General features: G+C 33.5%; 2 protein-coding genes across 3 annotated transcripts; one reads left to right on the forward strand and one right to left on the reverse strand.

Annotated features, from left to right (window-relative positions):
* Nucleotides 1-3,151: 3,151 nt before the first annotated feature.
* SHW1 (short hypocotyl in white light1) lies at nucleotides 3,152-5,903 on the forward strand. Of its 2 annotated transcripts, XM_068612103.2 has the most exons (5): nucleotides 3,152-3,442; nucleotides 3,545-3,754; nucleotides 4,581-4,646; nucleotides 5,455-5,631; nucleotides 5,826-5,903. In XM_068612103.2, exons 1-4 carry the CDS (start codon nucleotides 3,278-3,280, stop codon nucleotides 5,587-5,589), a joined length of 576 nt encoding a protein of 191 aa, XP_068468204.1. In that variant the 5' UTR covers nucleotides 3,152-3,277; the 3' UTR covers nucleotides 5,590-5,631; nucleotides 5,826-5,903. The 2 variants fall into 2 exon arrangements, with proteins under 2 accessions (XP_068468204.1, XP_090154418.1); XM_090298292.1 differs by having other exon boundaries at nucleotides 3,173-3,442; nucleotides 5,455-5,903.
* A 1,205-nt stretch (nucleotides 5,904-7,108) lies between these two features.
* Nucleotides 7,109-10,826, reverse strand: LOC137810700 (transcription factor BHLH094). The gene is made up of 6 exons (XM_068612102.1): nucleotides 10,299-10,826; nucleotides 9,925-10,134; nucleotides 8,741-8,806; nucleotides 8,524-8,592; nucleotides 8,371-8,442; nucleotides 7,109-7,650 (listed from the first exon to the last, which is right to left on the reverse strand). Exons 1-6 carry the CDS (start codon nucleotides 10,560-10,562, stop codon nucleotides 7,522-7,524), a joined length of 810 nt encoding a protein of 269 aa, XP_068468203.1. The 5' UTR covers nucleotides 10,563-10,826; the 3' UTR covers nucleotides 7,109-7,521.
* Nucleotides 10,827-12,240: the final 1,414 nt, after the last annotated feature.

Consider the following 12,240-nt stretch of genomic DNA (forward strand, 5'->3'; position numbering starts at 1 on the left):
CCAACCTTCTTCTCCTACTCGTCATAATACACCTGAACCTCCAGTACACCAACCTTCTTCTCCCATGCCAAGAAGTCTAGCACCCATTACCAAACCTTCTCCGGCTGACCTTCCTGTTCGACAATCCAGTCGCACATCAACCCAACCTTCCTGGCTTTAAGACTACGTAACGGGATCCCAAGTCAATCATTCGACCACTGCCCAAGACCGACTGAATTGAACCAGGTATCCTATGCATCATTTTCTTTCTAATTCACGATTTTCTTCCACACACAGTGCATATCTTGCTAACATCACAGCCACCAAAGAACCTCACACTTATGCTCAAGCTATCCTTGATCCAAATTGGCAAAAAGCAATGAACGAAGAGCTTTCCGCCTTGCAGCTAAATCAAACGTGGACCTTGACACCGTTACCCGCTGGGCAGAAACCCATCGGATGCAAATGAGTCTATAAAATAAAGTACAACTCGGATGGTAGCGTCGACAGATATAAGGCGTGCCTTGTCACAAAAGGGTACACTCAGATTGAAGGTGTCGACTATTCTGAAACTTTTTCACCAACAGCAAAATTAACAACTTTAAGGTGTCTCCTCACCATTGCAGCAGCCAGAAATTAGTTTACTCACCAGCTAGATGTGCAAAATGTCTTCTTACATGGCACATTGCATGAAATTATTTACATGGACTTGTCACCCGGGCATCATCGACAGGGGAGAACATCGTATGTCGACTCAACAAATCCCTTTATGGTCTCAAACAAGCATCTCGAACATGGTTTTCAACATTTTCAACAGTCCAAGACAGATTACTCTCTATTCACGAGACAAAATAACTCATCATTTACTGCCCTTTTGATTTATATGTGGATGATATTCTTTTGACAGAAAATGATTTGACAGAAATTCAGCGTGTTAAAGATGGTTTATTACAACAATTTCGCATTAAAGATCTTGGAGACCTAAAATATTTTCTAGGGATTGAATTTTTCCGTTCCAAAGCTGGTATTTACATGTCCCAAAGAAATTATGCGTTTGATATTTTGCAGGATACGGGACTCACAGGTGCTCGTCCAGACAAATTTCCAATGAAACAATACCTAAAACTCACACCAGATGATGGAGAGTTATTAAAGGATCCAGTCAAATACAGGCGACTCGTGGGACGACTGATATACCTCACGGTTACTCGGCCTGACATAGCATTTTCTGTTCGGACCCTAAGTCAATATATACCGGATCCACGGAAACCTCTTGGGATGTCGCAATTCGAGTATAAAGTACATCAAAGGATCACCAGGACAAGGATTGTTATTGCCATCCGAAAACAATCTGACATTGACAACTTATTGCGACTCAGATTGGGGAGGTTGTCAGACAACTCGGAGATCAGTATCTGGGTATTGCATTTTTATTGGTTCCTCTATTATCTAATGGAAGTCAAAAAAACAAACAAACGTATTAAGATCATCAGTGGAAGCAGAATACCGCGCAATGGCCAATACTTGTTTGGAGATAGTTTGGTTGCGATATCTGTTGCAAGATTTAAAGGTGGCATGTAACTTGCCAGCTCAACTTTTCTGTGACAATCAAGCGGCGTTACATATAGCAACAAACCCAGTATTTCATGAACGCACAAAACACATTGAGATAGACTGACACATTGTGCGAGAAAAATTACAAGCTGGGATATGTACCGACACAATATCAGCTCACAGATATTTTTACGAAGGCACTGTGCAAGGAACGATTTTTGACAATACGACACAAGTTGGGTTCTTGATCTTCACCTACCAACTTGAGGGAGTATTAAGGAAATAATAATTATCAAATTATATGCAATTATTGTATGCGATATTGTACGATATTGTACCCAGTTATATGCAATTAATTTAATAATTATAGAATCTCATTATTAGTATCCTACCTAATTAGATTTTAATTTAGGGGATAGAAACTCCCTATATATTTCATATACATAAAGTGATGTAATATACATAAGAGAATAAGAAACATCTCTCTTTCTTATCATTTTTTATCATTTTCTTATACTTTTTGGATTCAAAATATAATAATATTGGAGAAGAAGTTGGACAATATTTGAATTCGGAACATGAAACTACATGCAAATAGGTCGAAGTATAGAAGGTATGAAGATAGAACTACAAACAGAGGTAGATCGAGGGATGGAAGTACACAAAAATGGATGAAAAATGGGTACAAACAAATATGGAGAAAGAAGGACTCAAATAAAATGTATGTTCAAGCAGTCAAACATAGCAAACACGAAGCATAAGAGAGTGTCGATGGAAGGGGGCCTACAATTACTCTAAAGGTAAGTTTCTTCTAGAAAGAATGGTAAAAAATACAATAAATTTGAATTTAGCCTATACAGTTATACAATTTAAAAGATATTTCATATTATAGAATTTAGTATGTATTTTAAATTACATTGAAAGGTATTTCATAATATTATGTAATTGGAAGATGTATTTCAGATTTACAATCAAGAATATGTATTCAGATTACTTAATTTAAAAATAATTTTTTATTTCCAACTCACCTAATCCATTTAATCCATAATACATTTTCAAAAATTTAAAAATCTAGAAATCAGAAAATGTATTTTAAATTAAGTATTCTGAAAATATATTATAAATTACACAATCTAAAAATTTAATTCAAAATATATTTATGATTTTTTTTTAAATTGTGGAATTTGAAAAACTAAAAATACAAAATATAAAAGGTGCAGTAAGAAAAAATGGGTTTTAAAGAGTAATTGCAAACAGATGAAGTCCAATGGGAATCCATGAAAAACATGGTTGTTTCTTCTGCACCTCCATATATTCTTCTCCACCTCCATACATTTTCATATTTCCAAAAATTCCCCTCTGTAATATTCTGGATTATGTAATCCAGAAGTCTTTTTTTAAATTTATAATTAACTTCCAGATTACATAATCCGGAAGTATTTTTTCAAATGCAGGATTAGTTTTTGAATTATGTAATCTGGAAGTCTTTTTCAACTCCAGAATTACATAATCCGGAAGTCTCTTTTAAATGCATGTATGAATTACATAATCCGGAAGCTATTTTATGGGAGTAACACAAAAAGGTTAAAAAAGTATTTTCATGTTGTGTATGGGGTGTCAGAAGAACCTATGGAGGTGCAGGAAGAAACAGTCGAAAAACATTAGTAGTGGTTAAGGTTGTCCTTGTTCACCTTCTTCCTCAAAACGATAGAAATAAAAAGAAAAACTCCATGTTCTGTCTCCAATGGCAGGAGCTACTGCAACTACACCACCATTAATCAATCTCACACACTCCTCCAAACCTCGTCACTTCTATGCAAACAATATTCGCTTTCCTTACCAACGTTTTTATTCCGGATTCTACCTCAACCAAAGTTTAAAGCCCATAACCACCAATTGTCATGGCAAGGTATGTATTACATACATACATACATACATGATATATTTGATATTTGATGTAAATAGTGGCTCAATTGTATTTCACATGTTTTTTTGTTTGTGGGTTCTGAAGCTGAATAGTTCGGGTGGGGGAGAGCCATATGAGGTGGATGAAGCAGGTTTTGATGAGTATGATGGAATTGAAGATGAGAGTGACGAGGAGGATGCAGAGAGTAGTGTGGATTTGTTGATCAGATTCTTTCAGAGCATGTTTAAGAAAGTGTCTAAGCGAGCCAAGAAAGCTTCTCGCTCTGTTTTGCCCACAGTAATATCGCCCCAGCTTGTGAGTGCCCCTTTTCTTCTATGCTTTGTTTGACATCGTCGATTCCTTTTTTTTTTCTCTTTAATTTCTATGGCTGACATGTTTTCTGGTTAGTGTATTAGAGATCATGAAAAATTTCTAAGTTTAATAGTCATGTAAAGACACTGTAAAACAGTATTGCAGAATTTTACACTACTGTCTTATCACAAATATCAGTTGATATGATTTTTGAGGTAATTGTAAAAATCAACAAATTTATCATGGTAGGTTGTGACTATGAGTATCCCCAATTTATTTGTATAATTGAATGTTGAATTTTGCTTCAAGCTGTAGCTTCAGGTTTCCTTCTTTCTTCCTCTTCCCAATTAGTTAGTCTAATAAATTTCGGGTATGGTATTGTTTAAGGACAAAAGTTAGATGCAATTTGCTACTTAGGTGGTGTTTTTGGTATTGTTTTCTATTCAACATTAGCTTATGCTAGTGGTATTTAATAGAAACTTTTATTACAGAAATTACTGATGTTCAAATTTTAATTCAGATTGGAGAACAATACCAAAAACACTTCTAAAAATGTATGTAAGTTGTGTCCTTCTAGTAATTTAAACTTGTCTTGTACTTTACAAGTTTCAAGATTAGGTGTATTTTGGTCAAAATTTGGGTTGTAATAAAAATAAATGCAATTATTCCCTAAAATTTTAGCTAAACCAAACATGTTATGTGCTAGTTTTCTTTTGATTTCTAGACATTGGGCAAGGTAGTATTTGAATGTGCCTCCTGTACCTGAATTAAACTTTGAATTTATCTTTTGATTGCTTTTATTTCTTTCTATTTAAATGGGGAATTTCAGGTTTCTTTTGCTGTTGATGGAACTCTGCTACTTGCTTCGCTTTCTGTTGTCAAAGCACTGCTTGAGGTATTGCTTCCCATTACTGCATGTCTTAATCAGGAATTTTGTGGCTGATTGAAATTGAAACCTCAGTTTGTTTACTTTACCTTTCCAATTATCATCCCCGGTATTTTCCCTTGATAAACACAGTTTGGATTGAATCAATTCCTTTCCTTAGATGTAAATGAAAGATATGTAAGGAGGGTTAGCAATGAAGGGTATGCACATAATATTTATGATTAGGGACATCTTTGAACAAACTTCTTCATAAGCATTTCTGAGGAAATAACAAACTAAAGGTGAAATGAATTTATCCATGAGCTATGCACAGATTAAGAATAAGAATTTATAGAAACTATATAAGCGAACTTCCTAAAAATTAGTTTATACATAAGCTAATTTTAGTTTAAGAAGAAGTTCATTTCCTTTTTTTTCTTGTTATTTTGCTCTCTTAGAAAGTGTTTATTGAGAACTCAATTTTGCAGAAATCTTTTATTAAAATGTTATTTGCACACTCTTTAATGCACAATGCTCACATTCCATTCAGCCTCTATTTGCACAAACAAATGATGGATGTGAGTGACTATAGATAGAATAGGCTTTGGATTATTGTGTTATAAGTCTTGGAATATACATTGAAAATTCCAATTCCGAATAGTTGACACTAAGAGACATCAAATGTTTAACTAACTCACATGAATCTATACGCATGGCTGAACTATGGTTCTGGCATATCTCAGTATTTCCCTAGCACGATTTCTTTTCTATATAATTAGAAAATGCATTGTCAAGTAGGAGCTAACTGCCATAGGTAATATTCATCCATGAATCGTAGGTCATATGCACTCTTGGAGGCACTGTATTTGCTGCAATTCTGGTCCTGCGTGTGATTTGGGCAGCAGTTTCTTACTTCCAGTCAAGCGGAAATAGCTTCAGTCAAGGGGGAAATTCATTTGGTGCCGTGGCCTAAAGGCCCTAACCTCTCTTCAACCTTTAGCAAAGGATGGCCAATGTAAGTTTTTCTAGATGAGAATGAGACTTGAACTTGTGATCTTGTATAAATAATTTAAATTCATTGTTACTACCCTAATGATTCATTCAAGGTTAGCTTTATGGCAGTTTGCATATGAAGTATTTTGTAGAATTTTTTTGGGGTTTATATTTTATTTGATTATCTTTGATCATAAATTGTTTGTCTGTGTTCAGATGAATTCAAGAATCCTTTGGTGTACGAATATTTGATGATTGCCACATGAATAATTAGATGTAATTATTTTGCTTTTGTCTCAATGATTTGCAGTTTCTAATTTCTCTGGTAATTGATCTGGAAAGACTGTTTTCTGGTGGGATTGCATTCAGTGCAACCCAATATCAGACTATAATTTCCTATAATTTGATATAATTCAATTGATATTTGATGATACTACTATCACTGATAGTGCGTTTGGATATCTATTGGTAGACTCAAACATTAAAGCAAATATACTGTGCTTTGTGACACATTTTATTTAACTGACTAAGAAGGTAATAATAAATCAAACTCAAACCAATTGTTCTGGTTAAAAGCTATATCTCCTTTGAGTATCTCTAATAAAGCTTTATCTTTGAGAAACTCTGACGGTGAACACGGTCAGATGTTCTTAACTCTTCTATATGGATCTTACAATGTCACCACAGTTTTAAGAACATCAATAATTATTACTTTAGACTAATTCTTTAAAAAATTAAAATAAGTTTTATAAATTATCCTACGTCTTTTTATATTTTTAATATAATGCTAATAAGTTGCTTAATTATTTTTTAAGAAACTAAACACCAAATATTATATAAAACAACTTTTGCATGTGATATCCACATCATAGTCCTCTGATAGTAAACCCAGCCAACGATTATAAACTTTAGCAGACCTTTTGGCAGAGTTGCTATTGCACATCATCTCATTCTTCGTGTTATCATGTGCGTTGAAATGCGAAAATTATCTGCTACAACACAGATATTGGGCTCACAATTTCTAACTTTTATAGATGTAACTTGTGCATGTATATAACATAACTGGAGATTTATCATGAGATTTTTTAAAATCAGTTTCTTTGTTCAGATTATCTACAAATGTTTCTCTTCCTGTTGTGTAACAGTGGCTGGTTGACGTGTGAAATCGCCACCAAACGGACGAAATCCATCTTACAGTAAACTGTAAAGTACCTTGTCAAATACCAAAACAACAGTTTTCAATTTAAACAGAGTCAATACGAGCAAATTTAAGTTTTGCCATTCTTTGAGATCATATGTTTTTCAAGAATACAAAAATTCGTCATAATTACTTTACTTCTTTGTCTGATTCAAATGAAAATTAAACCCAATAACTGACACCAATTTCAAATACTGACCTTGAATCTCCAGAATCACCAGGATAAAATTCCAATTATCATATGTATCTAAATTTGTCTCCATAAGATTTTGTAAGCGTTCAAAGGGACTAAACAGTAGAGTTAACAAAATCACACGGTCTCAATTTATTCAACATAGCTTCACAGACAAACAACAATGTTGACACTATAACACAATGAGTAAGCCTTTATGTATTCAGTACAAGCAGCATTGTTTTACAAGAATAACAATAATTTTAAAGGTTATGAAGAGTATAGCATAGAAAGCCTATAGTCCACTAAACTACATATTGGTAAATGAATTCATTTTCCAACGCACTAACAAATGGAGTTGCTTAAGTACTCACTGAAACGATCTTGTAGAAACAAATAACAGCTCCGTGCCTCTTGAAGAAATTGGAATGAGGAGTTCATTGGGCTTAACAACACCTTGAGTATATGATTTATGGGTGCTCTGATGGAGGGACTAATCATCCTATATGCATTTATTATAAGGTGTCATGGGATTTCAAAGACTATGTTGCTCTTTCAAAACCACTTCCCACCTGCATATGTAACCACTCTGGTGATGAACCTCGGCTATACTCTCTTGTAGGTTGAGAAGCGAATGGGATGCCAGTTGTATCAAATGTTTGCTGATCAAACTGCAACACCAACACAAGGATTAAATACTGAAGTACACCAATAATCTGATTCCACTGGCTCCAAAAAATTGTTAGAGGGTGAGTTTCTACACACTTTAAGTTATTTACCTTTTGGTATATAGAACAACATACCCTAGTCGTTGCTACCCTCTACCTTAAAATTTATTTACTTTATGTATCAAATATCCCTTAACTATCCAATATTCCAATCCATTAAAACACCACACAAAGTATCTCATTTTATTTTTGGAAGGAAGCAACATAACATTCCATCCAGAATTTGCAATGAGCCCAATTAATAACAACAAAGGTCTTACCCTACTAATTGACGTTAGCTACATAGATCACACATGATCATTTAACTCAGTTTAAAATCAAATCTGTAAAGAATTATGTGCAAATGAATAAAACAATAAATCCATGTATAGAGGTATACTATTCTATATGTTTTTTGAAATGAAAAAAATTTTGCAAATTATATATTACTTCTAGCTTAATATAATTTTTTTGTCTCAAGATAAAAACCCTATTGCACGGTTGAGCTTGACACAACTAGCGTGTATAAAAGAAGCCTCTACCCAATATTGCATCCTTGCAATATAACAGAAGCAATTAAACTCATAACCCACCAAAGCCAAAGATTAAAATAAGAGGGACAAAACCAGCTTTCTGGTTATTTATATTAAAGAGATCAATAGAAAGATGCTGCATAATACTTACATCTTTAGGAGGAAACACTTCAATTCCGGAGGGCATTCTTGAATTTACGGCCTCAAGCTTCATTGACAAAAACTGTGACATAAAAGTAAAGTTCAAGAAAAACTACAAAGTATATATATTTTCAAAAGAATTACAACACAATTCACACCACACCTCTACTTGCCGCTGAAGCGATTGGATATAATTAATTATCTCATCAAGGACCAACGCTTTCCCAATAACCTGAATCAAAGAAATACATCGATTTAGAATTTCCTTGAAAGCACAGCATAATTTTTGTACATACACAGATAAGTAACACTTCTTTCTTCATTTACACTTATTTTTTCTCTTTCAGTAATGCACATGTAGTCAGGAAGAAAAACCATACCTTATTACAACCCGGGACCAAATCCTGAAGAATTTTCATCCTCTCACTAATCTTTTCCCGTCTAGCCTGTCCAACAACATTCCATTACAAAACTAAGTCAATAATTCTTGCAGGTAAAGACCCAATAATTCAATATTTCCTTCAATTCCCCCAAAAGACCCAACAAGCATAACAGTTTCATTATTTTTTAAAGCAACTTTTCCAGGGAACAAAAAATCTACATGACACTAAATATCCCGCAGTGAAGCAAATTCTTGGTACTCCAATAACGCCTACCCCAACCATAGCATAGTTTTCTCCTATTATTTGTTTTAAATAAAATTTAATAAAAATGCACAATCTCATGTTGCCATGTTACTGATGTATGTTAGATTAATTTAATTTTCTAATAGTTTCTTTAAAAGTCATATCAAACCAAAAATTATTTCTAAATTATTGATAAAATAATTCTTCCATTTTTTGTTTAGATTGCCCGACAATGTAATGATATTTTACACAATCATTTTATCACAAATGATCAAAGGTCATCATGTATTGTGGCAGGAGGGCTTGTAACTTTTTGTTTTAGTGGGACTTTATCACGTCTTATGCTGCAGTCCACTCTACTACGAATAATGCATTTTGCTTACCAAAAGCAAAATCAAAATTATTATGTGATTAACATAAGCTTGTCAACTTTTATGAGGAGTGTAATTTCTGTTTCAATGTCAAAAATAGTTACACAATCAATAAAGTATTTTCATTGATATGACTTTTAATGGTAAAACACAATAAATATATCATACATACACCACATGATAACGTTGAATCCAGTATAAACGTTATTTGCCTTAAATAATTTTCTTAAAGTCATCGCAAAATATTTCTGAATTCATTGATTGTTCAAAACAAATTTACCATATCAGATACTAAAAACTGTAAAAACAGAAACAATTACTAAAAGAAAATAAGCCATACAATCACAAGTCTAAATCAGCATCATACTTTGGTCCAAATATTAATCATCCTAAAAATAACATTTTTACCCGTTAAACTCGACAATTAATTAAACTCATATAGTAAAAATTAAAACTATGGAAAAACATCATAAAGCTATTCAAAGCAAATTAAAGAAGATGATAATTAAAAGGGGGTGGTTACTGATTAAGATTAGGAAGTTGGAATGCAATAGGTCATCCACTCACCCTTTCTGCAAGACTGTGGCTATCAGTAGCTTGACCCCTTCTGGCTCGGACATGAATGTAGTCTTGCTTAGAAGGAGGCTCTGAAGGTGGCTTTCCACCTTGCTCCGCAAGCTTTCCTGAACTGCTTTCTCCTTCACCTATGGCACTCTCACTCTTGTGGCTCCCTGTTGTCTTAACCCGTTTCCCATCACCACCACCACCACCCTCCTTCTGCACAAATCCCAATACCCAAAAACTTTCATCTTCAACACAAACAAAACTCTACCTATAACTAACAAAAAAACAGATCCAATTTTCTTCTATATTGTAATGCAACCAATTCAATTCTATTTGTTCTTTTTTTTTAATTCATAGTAGAACATTGAGTGAGGTACCACGCCATTGCTAGTGAAGACGCCCTTAGCCGATTCCTCCTGCTCGGCGTCGCGCCTCTTCTTCGGGCCAATGCTAGCCGGGCCGCTGTCTCGGGCCGGGGCAGGGCCGAAGTCCGGAAGGGCGTGTCCGAAATGAGCCCTACTGAGGCCCAGCGCGGCAGTGGCGTCTGGCACGTTGGGAGGCGGGAAGTGCCAGATCTCTGAGAGGTTGTAGGACGTTGTGTTGGCGGCGGCGGCGGCGTTGATGATCGCTGCCGGATCCATTCGGTGAAGAAAGTATCAGTGAGAAGAAGCGAAGAAGAGTGGCATTGAAGAGAAGGTTTTTGGTTTGGGGTTTGGGATTTGGGATTGTGATCTCCTTGGAGAGTGTCTAGTGTGAGAGAAGAAGCAATGTTTCTTCTCTGTCCACCATTACTCTCACTCCACACCCACCTCGGGACTCGCAAACCCAACTCACTTCCTTCCACTACTCACTATTCTCTTTCTTTTTCTTTCTCTTTTTCCTTTTCCCTTTTCTTATGTAATCTCATCCATTCAAATTTTACAATTTTTTTTTTATACTTCAATACAATATTTACATTTTTTATACGATATTTACCTATACACAAACACATGGACACGGATACATAGATATATAAAATCTTTAAAATATAGAATACGGGAACACAGATTTATATATTATATAAATATGAATTATATAAATTGATAATAAATATTTTTGTGCATCCATTATTTTTTGGAGCAGAAATATGTTTCTCATGACTGATAATATGTCTATTTCACAAGAATTTGTTTCTTATTTTTATAATCATAACAACAATTTATACAATAAAGTTTGAATTTTTAGAAAATTAATGTATCTTTTCTTTTTAAAATTGTGTTAAAATCATATTAGAATTGTCAGAAATTTAACAAATACTTTTTTAATTAGACACTTCACAGATACGTATCCTATATATGTCATACGAGTGTCGGTGTCTGATACTCGGACACTGGCACGTCATTTAAGAGGAGTGTTCGAGCTTCATAGATATTTACAAACAGCAGAGATAATAATATTATAATAAAAAATATTATCATTTTTCTTTATTTATTTTAATTTCTCTTCAATTAAATGTCTTTTGTTTTAACTATGTTTCACATTTTTTTTCTGGGGTTAGTAATTTTATATAAAAAATTATTTTTGTTAATTAAAACATTAAATTATAATTTAATATTATCATCATTATTCATGTAAAATCTTCTTCAAAATTAAACAACAATAATGAAAGTAATAAAATAAAACTACACTGATATAAGTGTTATTAAATCTCACAACGATGAATATCTTTCAATTAATTTTTTTAAAGATGAGTTTAGTTTGCATGCATCATAGATACAAAGTTATATATTTTTTATGCAAATCAAAATGTAACATAATATATATTTTTGAAGTACATGTATTTTGATAATTAACATTATTGTAAACGCGTAGCATGTCTTAGTGGGGTTCCAAAACTTGAGTTGATAATTACTATTGTTTGTATATGATTTATGAAAAAGTTTTTGAAATAAAGTAGCATGAGATTGGTGGACCTGAAAGTGAGATGATTTAGTGTTATGATATCTTAGGATTTGATTAATTATGATAATGAGAATAGATTAGTGGGTAATTTTTTTAATTTATTTGCCACTCTTTTAAGGCTTATTTGATATTGACATTAATATGGTTCACTTTGTTTTCTGAGGTTGGGTCAAGCATTTAATGTTTTGAAGTATGTTGTACCATCCATGTTCCCCCTTCTCTCTAATAATTGATGCTCCCATCTCATAATTCAAAATTCTCATGCAAGTTATCATAAATCATATCCAAACAAAAAGTGTAAATCATTAGGGGAAAATTAATACATTCTAATCAATGTTTAGTCTAAATCATTAACTTTTTATCAATCACCGTCTGATT

This window comes from Phaseolus vulgaris, chromosome 2 (genome assembly GCF_051622355.1).
Source record: "Phaseolus vulgaris cultivar YP4 chromosome 2, ASM5162235v1, whole genome shotgun sequence".
Taxonomy (NCBI): domain Eukaryota; kingdom Viridiplantae; phylum Streptophyta; class Magnoliopsida; order Fabales; family Fabaceae; genus Phaseolus; species Phaseolus vulgaris.